Below are 21,416 nucleotides of genomic sequence, written 5' to 3' on the forward strand. Positions count from 1 at the left end.
GTATGTATTATTAAAAGCATTAAGGGTATTACTGGGTTAAGGAGAGGCTGGATTCTGTGTTCTATTGCTAAAATAATTGTATCTGTTTTTTCTCAACTGTTTGTGTTAACACCCCTAGCTTTTCTGTCTTCAACACAGCATTCATAAACCATCTGAGACGCCAGTCAGTTATACCCCGTACCCTACCTCCCCTTCCCTCCCTACTGTGAAAAGCCCGATTCTACCCAAACCCTCCTTTAGCTTCAAGTCAGCATGAGGAAACTAAATCACAAAATGGGATCTTTCTTCACTTTTGGGGAGACTTGTGAAGTTGAGATCTTCGCTGTGGTGGGCCGTTCTTAAAGAATCTGCCCAGCCGTAGCCCCCTCCTGAATGTCCGTCTCCAGGACTATTGCCAGCTGAGCTGGTGTCCTCCAGGTTCCATCAAGAGATCAAGAGCCCCTGTCTAACGAACCAGTGTTTCCTCACCCCTCTCTCTCTTACAGCCCCCTGTCCCACCAACTCCGACACCTGTTCCCAGGGAACCCAGCCGGAAGCCTCTCTCTGTGTCACCCTCAACAGATGGCCTGCGTAGCCCTTCCCCTCCACCCCGGAGCTGTGTCCCCGCACCCCGTCAGATTCCGAGCGCCCCAGCTCCCTCTCCCACCCGGGTGAGCTCCTTCCTTCTTCACCTTCTCTCATGCTGTGGGGAAGCAGAGCTCGGCCTTTCTTCCGAGGCTAAGGCATGGTCAGATCCTGTCTCTGCTGGGGTTCTTCCCGCTCCTAGACCCCTCCCTCCCTTCCTCCCAGGAACCCTCATCTCCACCATTCCATGTTCCTAGCTCGCCCCATCTGCAATGTCTGCATACCGCAGACCACTGCTGCCACTGCTAGCTGCCAGTGACTTCAGGGACAGCAGACTGACCAATCAGGAGAGCCCCCTTGCTACCTCCTTTGGTCCTAGCTTCACAGTCTAGCGTGCCACCCTTCCCTGTTGTCACCGCCAGGATACTTTCCCTAGTTCATGTATTAGGCCAAAGAATTAGCGCTGGCGGCGATAGGGACCTCAGCAATGCCATGGACCCTCATTTTCATGTCCTCATTTTGCTCATGGTACCTTACTTTCTCCATTCTGTCCTGGATGAGTCGGATGCATGCTTGCGTGTAGATGCGCGTGCGTTCTCGTACCCCACAGCGTTTTCCCTCACTTCGCTCAGTGTGCCTTTTCCTTCCCTTTTCCTTCACATCTGCTCTAGACTGGTCGCATAAATCCAGATGACATAGACTTAGAAAATGAACCCTGGTATAAATTCTTTTCAGAACTGGAGTTTGGACGCCCGGTAAGTGAGGCTAGACAATTGCTATAAGACAAATAGGAGGATGTTGTTTGATCTCTAAAGCTTATTCTTGTCACATGGGAGACGTGTCATGTCGAGAACAGAAGCTGGGTGAATAAAATACGTGTGCTCCAGCTTTGTGCAAATTCGCTTTTGTACCAAATGCCTAAATGTGTCCATTCGCTTCCCATATGTTTTCTCCTAATCGTGCATTACAATCACATCTAATTAATTGCAAATCTATCATGTTGAGGTAGTTGAGGGGAGCGCTGCATTGTGCCCAGCACATTTTGGTCTAGATTAACAGTCAGACGGACCTTGCCATCTACAAGAATGACTGTTACTACAGTTCTTGTTTGCAAGCTACCACAGAGCACGTGGCTCCCGAGTCAATAACTTGAATCTTCCTGATACAACTCCAACAATAAGAAAATGGACCAGAAAGGTCAAAGACTTTGCCCCAAATAGTCAGAAATTAAATGTCATACAACAATAAAAAAATCTCTGGGCAGTTCCCGCTATAATGTATTACCAGAATTTTCCCGTTGTAAATATATTCCCACTATAAAATGATTCTTTGAATAGAAGAGATGTGATAAAGAGAAAGATTTCAAAGCCCTGTGGACCTTGGTTCACGGTTTTGCTCATGAGCCACCAACACGCCTCTGATCAGCAGAGTCACATGTTGGAAGGCCACCGTTTGGCCCTCATGCGCTCTGAGTGAGCCATTTGGGGCAGGTTTCACATAGCTCCCTTTAACCACCCAGTCTCTATTGAAACATTGTTTGTGGGTTTTGTGTTCTCCACGACATGCCTTTTTACAAGCCCTGGACTGTTGAATAACATGTAACTTGCAGTGCCCAGCAATTTTATAAGAACTCAGAATGTGTTCTTTCTCCCTGTCACATAAGGATTTATAAATATGCCAATCACATATTCCTTACTGGATGGCTGTGAGAGCCCTCTTTATACTTTAAAATGCAATCTTGGTTGGCCTCATTGTATGTCTTATTGAACTAAATTGAATGTGACTGTAAATGAATATTAAACAAAATTTCCTGGCATTTCTATTACCTAATAAGAGGATTGTTTCCTCCAGTTTTTTCCTGGTGACTCCTCTTATTAAAATATATTTTGTTTCATTGGGGAAACGCTCTCTTGTTTTGCTTTATGCCTCTGTTATTTTGGGGTAGAGTTTCCAGAAACTATACCAATTCCTGGGTTGAGCCTGAATTACCAGCACTTTCTGCAAACCTCAGCCACACAAGGACACCCACCTGCATGCTCTCCCCTTACGCCTCTGGTGTTTCCTTAATATCCCTTGCAATCTGCTGGAGCCAAAGACATGGAGTGCTCATTTGGATCTGACGAATTCAGTCTCCAAATTTACTAACCGAGCACACGTAGCTTTTCGCAGTGCCTGGGAATATTGGCAGACACGCACTCCTCCTCCTCGGCTGGCATCTTGCTCCACCCATGTCACTCTGTGTGTGTGTCTGATGCTGTCAGCACTCGGTTTTCTAACTGTTGTCACCTTCTCCACATGTTCGTTACTCGCTGCCATTGACTCTCCTCCATCCCATCTCTCCACCTCTGCTTCTGTGGTGCGCCTACACCCAGCCTCCTAAAAAGGCTCTGGATTATGTTCAAGATCATTCTTCCGGTGTTCCCAATGAGGTAAAGACAAATTCTTCTCTCCTTCCAGATCCCCCCTCCTTCATTACTGTCAGTCTGAACACGCGTGTTCTTAATAGTCCCCTGTATTGTTTGAGCTGGTTTTGAAAACTCTTGGTATAGCTGCATTGGGTGCAGTAGCATTACCTAGACAGTGCAAATGGGGTCGACTATTTCTGAATTCCAGGTGATGAGTGTTTCCAGCTGTGATTTCCAGTTAAAATAGTCAGCAGCAGCAAAAAAAAAAAAAAAAAAAAAAAAAAAAAAAAAAAAAAAAAAAACCTAACTCCTTAACTCGAGCAGGTATTGACTGCCCATTTTCACACACTGAGAAGAGTACTACTGAAAGGCTTCTAGAAGGCAATTTTCCATTGTGTTTAGAAGTGCAGACTCAAGACTCGAGGTTCTCGGGCTATGGAGAAGGCTCCTTAGGTAAAAGGATTTGCGGTGAAGGTCCAGGGCCAGCCTTCCACCCTGGAACCCACCCACTGTACATGAAGAGAGCGTGCCCTGTCATGCTATGTCAAGTGTGCTGCGTCCACACAGAAAGAACGGTTTTCTAAACAAAGTTTTGTTTCTTACATAATCAGCCCCTTATTCACTATAGTTTTCGAAATGTTGCTAATCTTTCCTTTGCTAAATGCTTGTGACCTGTGAATGTTGCCATCAGTTAAGAATAAAGATGACAAAGCTGGGTGGTGGTGGCACACGCCTTTAATCCCAGCACTTGGAAGGTAGAGGCAGGAGGATCTCTGTGAGTTCTAGGCCAGCCTGGTCTACAGAGAGAGTTCCAGGACAGGCTCCAAAACTACACAGAGAAACCCTGTCTCGAAAAATAAAAACAAGCAAACAAACAAAGATGACGAGCACGTGGCCTATGTGGTCCAGTTTCCCAGTTCCGCAGCTTTGGTGGCATCACTAACTCTTGATGTTGTAGTGCAGGCAGCCACTACAGCAGACAGACACTGCACCACCAAGTGTGATAAGACTTAGTTGTAATCTCTGCTGGAGAACGCTTATGGGTAGGGCTGGAGAGATGACCCTGTGGTTTAAAGAGCACTTGCTGCTCTTGCAGAGGACCTGGCTTGGGTTCCCAGCACCCATAGGGCAGCTCAAAACCATCCACAACTTTATTTGCAACACCCTCTTCTGGCCTCCACCAGCACCAGGCATACACACGGTTCACAGGCATGCCGGAAGGTGAAACACTCATAAACTAAAAATAAGTGGCTCTGCTTTAAAAAAAATAGTAATAATTGCTTATGAAAATCGGCCAATCAGCAGGTGAAGAACTTATATCAAGCCACATAAATTTTAAACTGGTTAATGAAAAGATGGTATGAAAAGGAACAGAAGAGTCCTAAGGCAAACTTTGTACTCCAAAAGAAAGCAGAAGGTTATTTTGCAAAACACTTAGAAGACACAAGCAGATACATCATTGTTATGTTAGCTATCAGGCAGATAAAAGCCTCCGTGGGCACTCTGAAGTAGCCAGGCAGTATAGAAGCACACAGAATCTGATTTTGTCAGAGAAGATACTTTTGTTGTTGTTTTTTGAGACAGGGCAGGGATGCTCTTTATAGTCCTGATTGTCTTGGAACTCCCATTATAGACCAGGCTGACTTGGAACTCAGAGATCCGCCTGCCTCTGCCTCCTAAGTGCTGGGATCAAAGGCATGCTCCACCACCACCTGGCTCCATTTGTTTGTTGTTGTGTTGTGTTGTTGTTTGTTCGGTGTGATTCTGATGTGTTTAGATAAATGAATCAACATTTTTTGAAATTTATTATTATTATTATTATTTCTGGAATTTTTTTTCAAAGCGGTTGACTCATGGATTTTGAAATAGAACTTAGAAAAACATCGCATTCAACTCGTTGGCTTTCTAGTTAGGAAAGGCAGAATGGATTAACCGCAAAGGATAGATCTGATGTAACCAGAGAATAAATTACTAATTGCTTAGCCTTCGTTTCAAAACTATTTCCGTTATGCCCTGATTTTTGCCATCCCCAATAGAGCTTGGCTCTACTAAAAACTATTTTTTTTAATTATTGAATTTGTGTAAAATGGGTTTCTAGGAATTAACACTGCACAGTAGTTACTGAGCACAGAGATGAGAACATTTTAATTTAATGCACTTTTTATGTGATGGTGGTGGCCAAAATACTACACAGAAAAGCAGTCTGATAGCAGCAGAGCTATGTGTCCTTACCTTTTGGGGACTGAGAGACATGAGTGACTTTAATAGCATGGTTAACTAGAGTGTTAATTTAAAACATGGCCCGTCAGAGTGTAAGAAAATATACTTCCATAAGATATTTTGATTCTGTTTTTAATAACTTTTATATGACATTTCTAGTAAGAAAAACCTGCAGTTATTTGATAATACCTAAGCTATCACTGATCAAGTACCTGGTTTTATCAAGCGTATGTTACAAATGACATATTTTTTTAATCACTTATAACTAAGACATTTATTTGCAAATATCAGAATGAAGCCTTTACTTTGCAAATTTGAAACAGGTTTTTTAAGAAGAATAGTCAAGAACTTGTTTGCAAAGTTTAATCAATAATTTCTTATCAGAAAGAATGATTTAATGTCTGCCTGCCCTTGAAATGACCTTCTAATGTGTTAAAGTAGTGATCAGATGCAAATGCCGAGCATTTGTTTGGTAAAATGGACTAGTTCTTTTCTTGGGGCTCATTTTTCCATATTATACAAGGTTTTGCATTAATAATTTCAATTTTTATTATTACTTTGTAATTGACAACTGAAGTTTCTCTTATGACACATAAAATCAAAGCATTTTTTTTTAGGCTAGCAAGATGACCTGAGTTTTATCCCAGAATCCATATGGTGTAAGGAGAGAATTGGTTTCCTCATGTTCTGACACCCCCCCACACACACACACACACACCCACATACACGCTAAATGCTCTTAAAATCTTTACACTTGTTTTACGTGTGTGGATTATGGAGAACAGAGCGAGGAAGAGTGGTTGAGCTCTGTCTTAACTCAGAAACGCACTATCAGTTCTCACACAATGTTTTATTTCATATTGCAGTGTTAGCCAGGCTGACCGTAACTGGGGCTTCATATTTCTGATCTTATCAGGAATATTCTAAGAGCATCCTGAATTTGACCCTGTGAGGTCAGCTATGTGTCAGGCTGTCCCAGGAGGCCCGTGGCCCACAGATGGTGGCCCTCTGGGGCCCTCAGCACTTCTGCAAGCATGTGGAGTTCTGCAATAGCATTTCACTGCTCTCTTCTCTTCCTTACTGTGTTTTCCTTACTTTCTAGTATCCAATTTGGACAAATTCAAATAATTGTTTAAACTTACCGACATAGTAGAGCGATTTTCTACTCTCATGTTTGTTGAGAACATAGGAATCTATGAATTTTCTAAGTAGTAAAAATATTAAATATGTTTTTCCCGTCCAAAATGAGGAAGGAATGTTTTTATGCCAAAAGATCCTTTGTTTTAGTATGGTTAAAATTCCATTCTTAATCAGTAATATGAAATTAAAGCAAAATATTATGCATAAGGCTTGTCAGGCTGATCTACACAAGAACCATAAAGTTATAATCTAGTGTTTTAATTGGGAAACTGATAGTATTACCAGTATTCAAAAAGAATACTAGAAATCATTTATAAAGTGAGTTAGTCATTTAATCGAAGTAGGTTTTTAATATTCTGATAAAAAAATCTCTATAGGAATTTAAGATAAAATTATTCAACTCTTGCCTTTACGGTTGACAGTTTTAAGCCTTCAGATAAACATTTTCAAAATATAATTTTCATTTTCAACAAACCACAGTTCATCTGTGATGATGAATTGAGCACTAAGCATGACCAAAGTCAAAAGTGTATTCAGCGGAAAGAGGTTTGCTATGAGTGTAGAGACCACCACACGGCTACCTCTACCTTGCAATGTCCCCTCAGAAACTTAACACCAACTCTCTCGTATTCTAGATATTTCAGCAAGCATCTCAGAAACAGCCACGTACAATGAAAACTTCCTAACTCCTGCTTTTGTGCGGTATCAGTTTTGCTGTGCTGGTCAGAATGAGATGAGTAAAGTGCACCATCTAAAGGAGTGTATCTTGGGTATCTTGGTTCATCTGGTCATTTATCTGAAACTAATTCCAAACTCAAATTGCTCAAGATGTATAAATCGGTACCTGGCTCAAGTCCCAGGTAATTTAGGTTAATCTCCAATCAAATTCTGTGCATTGCATTTTATGAAAATAGTAGGTGTGTTTATATAAGAAAGACCTTCAATGCTTTATTTTCAAGACACCAACTGGCAATAACAATGAAATTATAAAAAACTTTATGTTTATAATGATTTAGTGAAGACTGCAAATATTTTCCTACAAACAAAGTCAGTCCTTCATAGAGGAAGCTCCTGTTTATCTCAGCGGTTGTTACAAGCCTGAAGTTAATGCCAAAGATACATTTAACCCTTCATTCAGTTCAGTTCCTGACGATAATGTTACTGGGCTTTTTGTCTGTTTTTCTTCTTTTTCCTGATGAAATGAATGTCTTGGTTGTGCAAACACCACAGAATGCAGTGTAGTTTGTAAAAATGGAACCCAAGGACATGTTATCTTTTTGGAAAGACATTTTTGTAACCACAATAAGTGATTCTTTCGATCGCAATATTTAGACTCTAAATCTTAAAGTATTCTTTTTAGAATGCAAAACTCAGTGGTGACAAATAAATGGAATTTGCTATGGTAATTATTTTCATGAGACTGCTCTTCTGTCTTCACAGGCCTCCATCTATCAGCCCTCCATTGACAGAAGCCTAGAAAGACCCAGCAGGTAAGGATCTCACGACATCACAGGAACAAAATATTCTATGCCAGCGCTTGCTTCCCTTGTAGTAATCTTCCTTAGTGAAATACTGATGCAGATCACATAATTCTCTTTCTCTTTCTTATTTTAAGAACCAGACCTCATGTTTGATTTCTGGGTTTTCATATCACTTTATAAGGTCTCACCCAAGAATTTGCTAAAACTCAACAACGTAACTCTGGCTTCCTTCACAGGGGTCAGTTCTTCCCTCTGTGGCCTTTGCTTCCTGTGTCCTCTTTTGTTCCAGTGAGGGTTGAAAATAACTAACTCTCAATCTTGCTTTAGAAACATTTTGTAAAAAAAATGACTGGTACTTGTGAATTATACTTTGATCACGCAGATAAATATTTTCACTACATCTCAAAACATCCCAAGTCCACAAATATATTCAAGCCATTGATGACTTCATGAGTTGAAGACACGAACTCTTCAGCTCAGCAACTGACAGAGTTCAGAAAGGAAGGGGGGAGAACAGACTAAAACAGGCTAACTTGTCGCCTCTAGTCATAACTGTCCTCTGAGCCAACCAATCTAAGCTCCATTCATAAGTTTTAAATATCAGACCTAAATGAAACTATCACCAAAATTCAGATGGAGTTCAATAGCAAGTCATATTGCAGATTCACAGTCATAGTGTACCATCAACAGTCAGTTCTGTAATGGTTCTTTGTCTTTCTACAGGTTCGTGTCAACCTAAGTAAAACCTTTTGTGAGTTAGGTTCAGTATAAATTGGGATTGTGAGCGCTTCCCAACTACACTGACATCACAAAGAAAGGCATCCTCACCCCCTCTATCATCGTATTTTTACATCTATGTGTGCCTCTAAAGTGTTTGAAATGCTTAAATTTTAGAACTTTAGTCTGACCTAAAGATTGCTATGAAGACACACTGAACCACACACAGGAAGACAGAAAAAGAACACCAAGTCCAGATGATGAGACAGCCTCGTTAGGGGAAGAGAGATCAGTTCTAAAGGCTAGGTGTCTCTATTTCCACACTTCTAGGCATGGGTGTCCACTCTGCTCATTTGTAGACACATGATAACTCAAAATACCACACAGAATCAGATGAAATGCAGGCAGCAGATGGCATAGGAGCTATACCCAGTGTCATCACAGTTGCTTACATGACAACAGGGACTTGAAGGACGGTATATAGCATGTATCCAATTATTTACGAATGTTTTCTTAAATGATACCCTACTGAAAAATGCTGATTTTAAAAAACCTCTCTTTCTTTATAAACCATCAACATTTTCACAATTGTGTAAAAATTTACAATTTTAACAGTTTACTTGCTGGCTAGATTTTTAATCTCTGGTGATTTAAATAGAAAAATATTGAAAATTTTGGCTTAAGGTTCTTCTAAACACATTGGGTATGCAAAAAAAGAAAAGAGTCCTTAAGGTAAAAGAGACTTAATATTTACACCGCCAGGCAGTGATGGGACACACCTATAATCCCAGTACTCAGGAGGCAGAGGCCTGTGAATCTGTGAGTTCGAGGCCAGCCTTGTCTATAGAGGGAGTTCCAGGGGGGGACAGAGGCTACACAGAGAAACTCTATCTCAGAGAAATTACCATAACCTACTTCTGACCTCCTATATACTCTGAAAGATGTATAAAGCCTCATGTAACACAAATGCTATTAAAATGGGTCATTGGAACTATAGAAAGAGCTCAGTGGATAAAAGCAATTGCTACTCTTTAGAGATCCCACAATGGTCAGTTCCCAGCCCCCACCTGACACTTAGTTCTGGGGGATCCTACATCCTCTTCTGTCCTCCATGGGTACCAGGCACTCAGAATGGTACATAGGCATATATTCAGGCAAAACACTCATACACATAAAGTAAAAATGAGTAAAGGTTAAATAAGTGGTTATTATAGTGAATCACATGGGGGGGATACAAACACAAGTTTATACATATTCAGTAGCAATCCACTTCTTAATATTTCCAAGGTACAGTTGGTTGAACCTATGAATATAAAGAACCTTTACAGTCCAGTCAAATATTCTGTAACTTGAAACCTCCCTTTTAAAATGATTGATATTTTTTTTTAAAGATGAATCTACAGAAAGTATTTTTGAACATGGAGGCATGAATTTCCCACTATGCAGCTCTCTGTGTGTGGAAGGTTAGGTGTTGTGCCTTTATCTAACGTGATCCTCAGTTTCCTTGCATGTGCGTGTGTTAACCTCAAATGACACTGGTTCCCTCTGTCAGTTCCGCAAGCATGGCTGGGGACTTTCGGAAGCGGAGGAAGAGTGAACCTGCAGTGGGCCCACCCAGAGGCCTGGGGGATCAGAGTGTGAGCAGGACCAGCCCCAGCCGGGCAGACCTCCCAGGATCAAGCTCCACATTTACGAAGTCTTTCATTAACTCTTCTCCTTCCTCTCCCTCAAGAGCCCAAGGTGAGCCACAATAAATAAGCAAAGCTTGCTAGTTCACAGTTTAGCCCACAGTATGGGGGAGGGCCAGCCTCATGATCATGACTTCTGATGCTGGCTTCACTTACAGTGTCCCTGCAGCAAACACAGTTTCCCATCAAAGCCATTGCTCCTACCCAATCCAATTCAAACTGGCAAGCCACTTGAGTGTCTTAAAGAAGTCAGACTTGTTGCTGACTCAAAAATATATTTATTATTAAAAATAAATAATCTATTTTTAATAATAAATTACCCAAATTTTTAATAATAAATTTACCCAAAATATTAAATAATTTGTTTTCATATTTACAGAAAGCCATTATATACTTTTACATAGGAAAATTTTCTAATGTTATTATAGATAACTAATTAAATTTGTAGAATAAGAATTATAAATAGCAGCAGAAAAATATCGCTTATAACATGCAATGGGTACTTTAAGTTCTGGATTAGAAAATAAGTTATACCTTTAGTCATTTGTCCTGTTTTATTCAACCTTTATTTGTATGGTAAAGTATCACATTCTACCATGTAACATGGTTGTCAACAATGGTTTATAATAAGTACATACTAGCTTGAAGCCACAAATACCAAATTTAGCAGTGAGATGACTCAGTGGGTAAAGGCACTGGCCACCAAGCCTGTCAACCCAAGTGTGATCATCACGACTCATATAGTAAAAGGAGAGAACAGACCCCCACAAGTTGCCTTCTGACCTCTCCTTGTATGCGTACATACACAAGAGAGAAAGAAAATGCAAAGAAGAAAGGGGGAGAAGAAGGGAGGAAAGGAGTGAGGAAGGAAGGAAGGAAAGAAGAAAGGAAGGAAGAAAAGACGGAAGGCTACTTTTTCAGATGGCTTTCTCCTCTTTGGAAATGTAGTAAGCTAATCAATGAAGGAACCGAGTTGCTCATTTGGGTCTCTGGTAAGTTACCTAGGTCTTTTTCTTTTCCTTTTGAACCATAATCTATTGACCCAGTAGCATGACAAATTTGGGGCCCCACAATCTCCTCCAGTCTTTGGGAGTTGACATAGAAGAGAATGGGTTTGCAAAGGATCTTTAAAAAATTAGTTATAACAGAAGTGTCCAGGAGTGAACAAAGAGAGTCAGGAACTCCTAAAAACTGTATGCATTGAAACAGTTGCCATATGGTGGTTAAAGTGAAGCTGTAGCCGGTGTGCAGTAGACTGTTTGTGATGACTGGTCTCCGTTTAGGATGACAGCTGGGCCATCTAAGACCTAGAAAAGTCTCAGAAAGGAATTTCCTCAGTAACTAACATGCCTTCATCATATTCTACTCATCTAAACAGCAAATCTATATCCTAAGTAGCAAGTCAGTCATGAAATGCCAAGGATCTGTCATTCTCAGACACAATTCGAAACGTAAAAGGATCCTGATAAATTTAAGTATTTTTCTTACCCATAGAGCGTTAAATCCAGTTCCTTTCCCAAGCGCTGTATATCAACTGAATGAATTATCAATTCTTGGAGAATTTGGGGGAGGTTGCAATCCATAAATTGTTAATCTTAAAGGATAAGAGTTGTGGTTTGGGCATGCCAAAAGGCCATTGAACTGTGCAGTAGAAATGTGTTAGCTACACCAAGTGTATTTCACGAGTGGTTTTGTCTACTGTAGTATCTGCAAAGTTGCACTGAAAAATACTGTCTTTTTTTAGCATGGGGCATTGAAGCTATGTATGTCAAGATGCCTAGATTAAGCCATACTAACTGCTTTCTCTTTGCTGTGCTAATACTGACAAGCTCTCCTTTCTTTGTGAACCTTTTAACTTCTCCAAATGTCTCTCTCCTGCCATGCTGCTCTGGATTGAAAGGTGGGGACGATAGCAAAATGTGTTCATCCCTTTGCAGTCACTCAGGGCTCAATGGCTCTGGTGAGTTAGAGTACTGTAGCGCTTATAGACAGCATTTGGATGTCCCCCGGGACTCGCAAAGGGCCATCACCTTCAAGAATGGCTGGCAAATGGCCCGGCAAAATGCGGAGATCTGGAGCAGCACGGAAGAGACCGTGTCCCCCAAAATCAAATCGCGTAGCTGTGATGATCTCCTGAATGACGATTGTGACAGCTTCCCAGACCCTAAAGCCAAGTCAGAAAGTATGGGTTCTCTGTTATGCGAGGAAGACTCCAAAGAGAGCTGCCCCATGGCGTGGACTTCCCCCTATATCCAGGAAGTGTGTGTTAACGGCAGATCCAGAATCAAACACAGGTCAGCCCATAATGCCCCGGGCTTCCTCAAAATGTACAAGAAGATGCATCGCATCAACCGCAAGGATTTGATGAATTCGGAGGTCATTTGCTCCGTGAAGTCCAGGATACTGCAGTATGAAAACGAACAGCAGCATAGGGGTCTGCTTCACGGTTGGAGCCAGTCTTCCACCGAGGAGGTGCCCAGGGACATGGTACCCAACCGAATTTCGGAATTTGAAAAGCTGATACAGAAGTCCAAATCCATGCCCAATCTAGGGGATGAGACGTTGTCTCCCATCACCCTAGAACCCCAACAAAACGGCCTGTGTCCCAAGAGACGATTTTCTATTGAGTCTCTGCTGGAAGAAGAAACTCAGGGTAGACAGCCTTCTCAGGGTCAGCGAAACTGCACATCTAAAACCCTGGTGCCCATCCACATCGAAGTCACCAGCGACGAGCAACCCAGAGCTCACATAGAGTTTTCCGACAGCGACCAAGATGGAGTGGTGTCTGACCACAGCGACTACATTCACGTCGAAGGGTCATCCTTTTGCAGCGAAAGCGATTTCGACCATTACTCCTTCACATCCTCCGAAAGCTTCTACGGTTCCAGCCATCACCACCACCACCACCATCACCACCACCATCACCGGCACCTCATCAGCTCCTGCAAAGGCCGATGTCCAGCCTCTTACACTCGGTTTACCACAATGCTAAAGCATGAACGAGCTAAGCATGAGAACACGGACCCACCCAGGAGGCAAGATATGGACCCCGGCTTGTCTAAACTCGCATTTCTAGTCAGCCCCGTGCCTTTCCGAAGGAAAAAGAATTTGACCCCCAAAAAACAGACTGAACAGGCAAAATGCAAAGCCTCCGTAGTCGAGGCTCTGGACTCTGCCCTTAAGGACATCTGCGACCAAATCAAAGCTGAGAAAAGGAGGGGGAGCCTGCCGGACAACAGCATACTGCATAGGCTTATCAGCGAGCTGTTGCCAGAGATCCCGGAGAGGAATTCATCCCTTAACGCTCTAAAACGGAGCCCTGGGCACCAGCCTTTCCACCCACTGCCTCAAGATGGTGCTATTCATTGTCCACTGTACCAAAACGACTGTGGGAGGATGCCTCACAGTGCCTCTTTCCCAGACGTGGACGCAACCAACAACAGCTACCATGCCCAAGATTACGGTAGTGAGCTGAGTTTCCGAGGTGGATGAACTTTCCTTTCTTTTCCCTTGTGGTTCAGCGACCATCCTTCCATTCGTTCATACTTTTCTTTTTTCCCATCCTGCATCTCATCGCTCATGAGCCATGAGACCGCGTGACGTCATTACGTGTTACAGAGCAAACCTGTGTTGTGCAGATGCGTCTGCCTCGGTGGTTCTCATTTGCCTGTGTGGTGTTTGACGTTCATGGGTGGACTGAACGTAATCATCAATTCATAAGCATTTGCTCGCTTCAAAGTAAACGAAACCCCAATTTGTCCCTCAATATTAGGGTTAAAACAGGCAGGACATTGGGAGGACAAGTGGAATACTGCATTGCAGCTCCACATCATTAGAGTTTATTTGCACTGATGCTGTGTAGTGCACTCCACAAACAGGAGATGAGGATGTTCAGATAGAGACCTGTCAGAATCCAACTGATAAAACAGGCAGTTTCTTCAGTTATCTAATAACCTTAAATAATCACTTAAATTCAAAAGAATATATCAGGACAAAACTATAGCTCAATATCTGTGTCCCCAAGATACCTTTTGGTTCATAATGAACCAAAATCAATAGCTTCAAAGCCTTTTTCTTGATTTCTATATTAACGTTAGAACAATTGTAGCTATTCACTCAAAGAAATCTGTCCCCACTCAACCTATGTAGAAGATTAGATAGATGATAGATAGATAGATAGATAGATAGATAGATAGATAGATAGATAGATAGATGATAGATAGATAGAAATAGATAGATGATAGATGGATGATAGATAGATGGATGATGGATAGATGCTAGATAGATGGATGGATAGATAGATAGATAGATAGATAGATAGATAGATAGATAGATAGATGATAGATAGATAGATAGATGATAGATAGATAGATAGATAGATAGATAGATAGATAGATAGATAGATAGATAAACAGACAAAGAGAACTTTACCTAGAAACATCATCTAACTGAGACTCCCATAAGTCAATGGTGGGTATTATTTTAAGTACAATTGAGGAACTGAGGAACCAAGGGGATAAAACTTCTCGATGTTACACAGATTACAGCAATGGCAAGAGAATTCAAAGCCCTATTAACTAAAAATGTGTAATATAAAATATTATTTCTAAGGGCAAAAAATTAATTGTTAATAACTACTGGGCTTTTTTACTTATTAGTATTTGCCTTCACTTTAATTTTTACTGTAAAGCATGATGTAGAATAAGAATAAGTAGGGGCTGGAAAGATGGCTCAGTAGTTAGGGCCCCTTGCTCCTTCCTCTTCCAGAGCACCTAGGTTCCTGTCCTAGTGTGCACACGGCAGCTCACAACTGTCTATTACTCCAGTCCCACGGTTTCTAACGCCCTCTTCTGGCCTTCAAGGACACTGGACACAAATAGTGCACAGACAACATGCAGACAAAAATCCCATACACACAAAATATATATAATATGAAAAAGTTAGAGAAATAGAATAATAGCATAGTAGTACAATAATTTAATTTATTTAATAAATGGAATGATACTTTTTAAGTTCAATAAGTTAGTTAAATTTGTAATCAGTTTTCATTTAGACTATAACAGGTTTCATCCATTTTTTAACTACCTTCTTCAATTTTCTGATACCCTGAAATAAGCATAGTACATTATCAAAACGTGAGTTTGAAGCACTCAAAAAATTATACTGAACATAAATAAAATTTATCTTAATGATTATACTATTTAACATATTTAAATTAATTTGTTAAAGTGAATAGTTTTTAAACTTGGACCCAGGTATATAGGTAAAATTCTGTGATGTTGCCAGAATATAGGCAACCTTCAGTTACATTCCCATGTTCAAGTCACACAACTATGCCAGGCTTAAGAAACTAAGAGGTATATCTGCCGTCATCATTTTCCAGTATAATTATTTATACTTTACTTTAATGTGAATAAGACCTCAATATTTCATAAGCAATTTGGCAACTTCATGGGAGGCTTTCTGGTTATCGTTTCATTTTAAGGAATAAATAACTTACTTTCTGATTAGCTTAACACTCATATACAAGGGAAAGCCATAGTGGATAGGAAGTCTTCCAACCCAATAGGTATCTCCAAACATAAACACACACACACACGCGCGCACACGCGCACACACACACACACACACACGCACACGCACATGCACACACACACACGCGCGTACACACACACGCGCACACACACACACGCACACACACACACAAAGGGGTGGGGAATGTGACCATCATCATCCTGTTATGCTCACACTTGATCTTCCATTTCATCATTTCTTCTTAAACTGTATTTGATAGAACATTTGTTCATATAAATGTGTTATTTTAAAATTCTATATATATCTTATGATAATAGTTATATACTGGAACCAAAAAGAATAGAAAGAGTAAGCATGATAAATTTGGAGTACAAAAGTCCCTACAGCTATGAACCATCTACACCACGGATTGCAGTGTAATTAATTGGCAGTATAATAATAATAATTTATATATGGTTATAATACTTCTGTTCTTTGTGTATTTTTTCATTTTCAATGTATATGTTTGTCTTATGTCATTACTTTACAGTGAATTATGAGTTTTACATCCATGTTCTCAGTAGAGACATCTCTTCAAATTTGGGGGGTAAAATAATCGCCACCAAGGAAAAGGGGCTACCTAGTATCCTTTCAATGAAATGAGATCTCATTCTGGTTCACCTTATCATTTCCAACAGACCATGAGTCCCCTAGAAGTTACTCTTCTACTTTGACTGACCTGGGAAGAAGTGTATCACGGGAACGAAGAGGAACTCCAGAAAAAGAGGTAGCTTAACAGAATTGGGGGTGTTTTTAAAGGACCTTCTGAGAAAGCACTTACCAGCCAAATGTGTGCCTCAGATCAGTAAAGAATTCAGACTGAAACCTAACAGCAACAAGAAGAGTCTAGAAGCAGCTCTGCTCAGATCCTCAGTCTAGGCTCCAGTTGTTCCCAACTTGGGATGCACTTTGGGCAAGGAGGCCTTTCTGAATCTTGGCCTAATAACCATGAACTAATAGAATTCTAATTAGCCTGTTTTATGGAGGGAAGGGAGTTTCTACAAAAGTACTTTTGTTGGAGAAAACCACCAAGTACCTGTAGCATTGAGAAGTTCTGACTCCTGGTCCATCACCTTAAACCAGAGCTGGGCTACCTTTTCCTAACTGCCTTGGAAGCCAAGGGTAATGGAAATTAAAAACTGAGCTCCACCTGACAGGTGTCTGAGATAGCCTGTGGGACCCCTAGACCCCTAAACCCCTATGAAGCCATAAATTACCCAAGTTTCTTGAAGCTCACTAAAATCACAGGGGAAGAAAATGGGGTGAAGGAATTGCTGGTTGGTAGGAAGGGAAGAGCTGACATCACTAGCTACATGGTACGTTGTGCCTTGAGTAGATCTGTGGGCCCCAGAGCTTGAGGGTAGGCATAGGTATACCTTCATAACTGAAAGATAAGCCCCCAAATTCCTGCACCCTCCATTCCTCTATTTTTGGCTAACCAATCTCTTGACAAGTGGGCTACTACTTCTTGGCTCATCAGTATTTTAGTGAAGAATATGATAACTCCTTTTGCGGCTTCTGTTTTACTATGATTCAGACAGATTAGTGTCAATCCATGGGAGTCAGAGCAACTAGTCCTCCACAAATCATCTGTTCAGAAATGACGCACCTAAGACAGAGTCCTTGGCAGGCATTTTATCATATTGTGGCATTAATCTGCTTGAGTTCCTGAAATGAAGCCTAATGAAGAAATAAGCTTCCATATCCCAGTTTTGCTCAGTAGTTTAAAGGTACAGCTAACTGATACATTTGTAACTTGACCATGTCACTTACATTATACATGTTTTATTGTTCTTAAAATGCAATCTAAAATTGTTAAGTTAGTGCTAAACGTTAACCTTTCCTTTCAGAAATTGCCTGCAAAAGCTGTCTATGATTTCAAAGCTCAGACATCTAAGTAAGTGCAATAAAAAGCTCACTATATGTTTGAGCTTCATTCTTACTATTATAGAAAGGTATGTATGCATCCGTGAGTGTGTACAGCCGTGTGTGTGTGTGTGTGTGTGTGTAGCAGTGGGATGTATTCCAAATAAGACCCAACTCTCAAGTCTATAATACAGTCTAATCAGTTAGCTCCCTCAGAATTGCTAACTAGGACACAATACTTTATTTTCAAGTTCAGCTGCCTCAAGAACAGTCCATGGAACCTGAGCACAGATGATCATGTAGTGAATGCTCAGTCTCACAATGCTCAAAGCTTAGAGATTCCAAGGAAGGCCTGATCCTGTCCTCTGGTCCTTGAGTGTGAATGTGATCATAGTCCTGTTTTGTATTCTTTTGGGCTGTTTCTTTGGGAACTTCATCCAAAAGACAAGGCAGGTAAATCAGGAAGACTAGTATTGAGCACACAGGAGATCTACATCAGAGGGGGATGTCCCCTTCAAAAGCACGCCCCCCCATCACCAGAAAACCTCTCATTTGGTTTCACCTCAGAGTTTCCACCTCTGTCTCACAGTATTGCTTAAGTGGGGGTAAAGCCTGTAACAAGGGGCCTTTGAGAAGCATTTGAGACACGAACTACAACATAACAGCATTTTGTTTCTCCTGTACTCCAGTCCTAATGACTGCCCTTAGACCATGATGCGATGCTCTGTAAGACGGTATGAAAAAAATATATAAAAGATTTTTATTTTGTTTATTCTTTGTGACATATTTATTCCTATGTATATGCCACCAGATGGGCATCTGCCTAAGGCTCAGAATGTGTTTCAGGAAGAACAGAAAGTTGAGAGGGAAGGCAGGGAGTGTGACAGAAGTTAGAAGGCAAGGAATAGGGGTTGATTTGATCAAAACACATCGTATAAATGTATAAAATCCTCAAAAACATATTTTGAAAAAAATCAAGAATAAAAGTGAAAGCACCCACAAGATTCAGGGTCAATGAGATGGCTCAGGGGATAAAAGTTCTTTACACCAAGCCTGACAACCTAATCCTTTGGTTTCTTATAATGGAGGAATCACTACCTACAAGTTGTCCTCTGATCTCTAGACATGGTGTTATATATGTGCACATATACCTGCACACACAGCGCACACAAATAGGTGTAAAATAAATACACAAATATAAACAAGCTTCAACGAGGAGATGACACACATCCCAGAGGCAGGGGCCAAGAATATGCTTGGGTCACTGGCTTTCGACTGCCCCACAGGCCACGCCCCTCATCCTACCCAAGGGTCCCATCCTCTTCTGGAGTTCTTGGATGGAGAGTCAGAGAATCTTGCCCCCCCCACACTGCTGCGGGGATGGAGCAGGGAGGCCACTGGCACCTTTCCGTCTGCACCATCCCACCTTTCACTGAGAGCATGAGGAGGTTTGTCTCACGAAATCTAACTGTGTGAGCATTTGGTAAAGTAGACTCACCAGCCATCCAGATAAGCCCCAAAAAGAAAGTGGGTCTGCTCTTCCTATAAATAGCTTGGTCTTATTATAGCTTAATGAGCCTCCTCTTGTTTCTTTCTCAGAAGATATAAAGAGAGCACCCGTCACCTCCAATGTGGTTCTATATTTAACATAAAAATTAGGGTAATGGGCAAGTTGTGTCACTTTCAAGGCTCACACACCCATGTACCTCTGAAAACTCCATATCGAGCCAGTTTTAGCCTCTTTAAATGACCAAAAAAAGATATGAATGCTTTTGTAATAATATGAATAAGGCACACACTTATATACCTATGTTTTAAAAAATATGATTTAAAGCTATTTCTATTATTTTAACAGCTCAAAACTAATCCTCCTAAGACTAAAGCTAAGTAACACACCCAACAAAATGTCTCCATTTTAGATGGGAGAAGAGACAACATCTCATTTCCCATAGGTCCAAAATAGCCAGTATTTCAAAGTGCTATAAAAATACAGCAAATTTATCAAAATAGGACTCTATCCCTGACATGAGAGGGACAGAGTTTGGAAAACTGGGTAATAAGGCAACTTTCCCTTTGCTGAATATATCCAGAATTCTAAATGCAAGCCTATATTAAGTAGAAAATAACCATATTTATATTTAAAAAAATTAATTGCTTATAATTTCCATACATATTCAAAAACTAAGTTGGTGTTCAGAAATACTCCTGGTGCAAGCCAAAATGTTAGGTTATAAATATTATATATGATATAGACTAGCAAGGTCACAATAATCTGTCCCCTCTTTCAAATTTCATGTCCTCGCAGGATGTAGTTTATACAGGTGTGATCCATATACTTGATCTTCAAAATCACTTCCAAGATCACATCTAAAACGTGTAAGGAAAACCCTCCTCTAACTTAGCTTGGCAGGCGTTTTCATGTGGGCAGGGTACTTCTCAGATAAATATGGAATGTCAATCATAAGACTAACTGTTACTCCTCCAGAGAGTCCATTGGTCATGTCTCTTGCAGGGAGCTATCGTTTAAGAAAGGAGATACCGTCTACATCCTCAGGAAAATTGACCAGAACTGGTACGAGGGGGAGCATCACGGGAGAGTGGGCATTTTCCCAATCTCATACGTAGAGGTACGTCCCTTTTCCTCCTCACCTCCGGCAGGATGCTGTCCCAAAGGTTATCACAAATTTAAGAACCAATAGCTGTTCTCCTTTATAGAAACTGACTCCTCCAGAGAAAGCACAACCTGCCAGACCACCACCCCCAGTCCAGCCTGGAGAGATCGGAGAAGCCATAGCCAAATACAACTTCAATGCCGACACAAACGTGGAGCTCTCCCTGCGAAAGGTACCCCTGCTGTGTTCTTCACTGGGGCGTTCTCACAGACCGTACAGTTCTGAACCCAAGACAGATTACCTTATTTTCTAGAACACCCTAGGTTTTGTTCAGTTCCTTCAAGGGAGTCAGGATGGCCCAGGATCACTGTTGCCTCTAGGCCCTGTGACCCTTCCAGAGTGGGGTCCCTGTGAGACACAGAGTCTGTGGCTTAGCCTAAGAAGCAAGACCCTGAGTCCCCCCCAAAGGGGTGCCTCAACTGGATACTAAGAAGCACACATGTGGAACCCCAAGGGGAGAATGCATTTTAGTTATTTAGAATGCATTTTCGAACTCATAGAGAACACAATTTGAAGAAAACATTCCAAATTGTCTTTAGGCTGTCCCATTAGTCAATTTTCAATAAGTAGCCAGTATTTACTTTTCTCTATCTTGGAATCAATGAATGGTCCTAAAGTAATGAAAATATGTCCTCTCCAAAAGCCTTTGGGGAGCCAGCTGTGCGATCCCATTTCCTTGATCAATCTTCTCCAAGCCTCGTGATGGCTCCCAATCTCTCCAGCAAGCTATCCGAGTACTTTGTCTTGTAGAGTGAGGACGGGACGCTTCAGGTCTGCAGGAGATGGTCGAGTTTTCTCCTCCCGCTACAAGTTCTGCATCATCCGCCATTCTCTTACCTTCCTTGTGCACCGCTTGACACAGAAAACTGAACACAGTGTACTGTCTCGTGGTCCACACTGTAAAGATAGGCCGTCGTGTGAAATTCCCCAGGAAGGTCTAACTATCAGCTGCTGCTTCTGAGCACATTAGAAAATTGAGGCGGTTTTGAGATGGGGGGAAATTCTTCTTTCTTCAGTGTGCTCCACTCAGGGTGGATGGGGCACATTTTGCAAACCATCCAGCATTAATGAGTTGAAGAGGATCTTCAG

At 41.3% G+C, this 21,416-nt stretch overlaps 1 protein-coding gene across 50 annotated transcripts in view; it reads left to right on the forward strand.

The window, feature by feature from the left end:
• Sorbs2 (sorbin and SH3 domain containing 2) overlaps positions 1-21,416 on the forward strand; it is a 303,969-nt gene that overhangs the window by 258,668 nt on the left and 23,885 nt on the right. For 18 of the 50 annotated variants that reach the window (XM_075986643.1, XM_075986645.1, XM_075986646.1 and 15 more), the window contains 10 exons: positions 486-650; positions 1,236-1,319; positions 2,937-2,993; positions 7,770-7,819; positions 10,080-10,267; positions 12,116-13,699; positions 16,428-16,516; positions 17,640-17,686; positions 20,168-20,282; positions 20,371-20,499. In XM_075986643.1, coding sequence (XP_075842758.1) covers positions 486-650; positions 1,236-1,319; positions 2,937-2,993; positions 7,770-7,819; positions 10,080-10,267; positions 12,116-13,699; positions 16,428-16,516; positions 17,640-17,686; positions 20,168-20,282; positions 20,371-20,499 — 2,508 coding nt within the window. The remainder of the gene's footprint in view (positions 1-485; positions 651-1,235; positions 1,320-2,936; positions 2,994-7,769; positions 7,820-10,079; positions 10,268-12,115; positions 13,700-16,427; positions 16,517-17,639; positions 17,687-20,167; positions 20,283-20,370; positions 20,500-21,416) is intronic. The other 32 variants (XM_075986684.1, XM_075986674.1, XM_075986677.1 and 29 more) reach the window with 4 other exon arrangements.

Source organism: Microtus pennsylvanicus, chromosome 9, assembly GCF_037038515.1.
Source record: "Microtus pennsylvanicus isolate mMicPen1 chromosome 9, mMicPen1.hap1, whole genome shotgun sequence".
Taxonomy (NCBI): Eukaryota; Metazoa; Chordata; class Mammalia; order Rodentia; family Cricetidae; genus Microtus; species Microtus pennsylvanicus.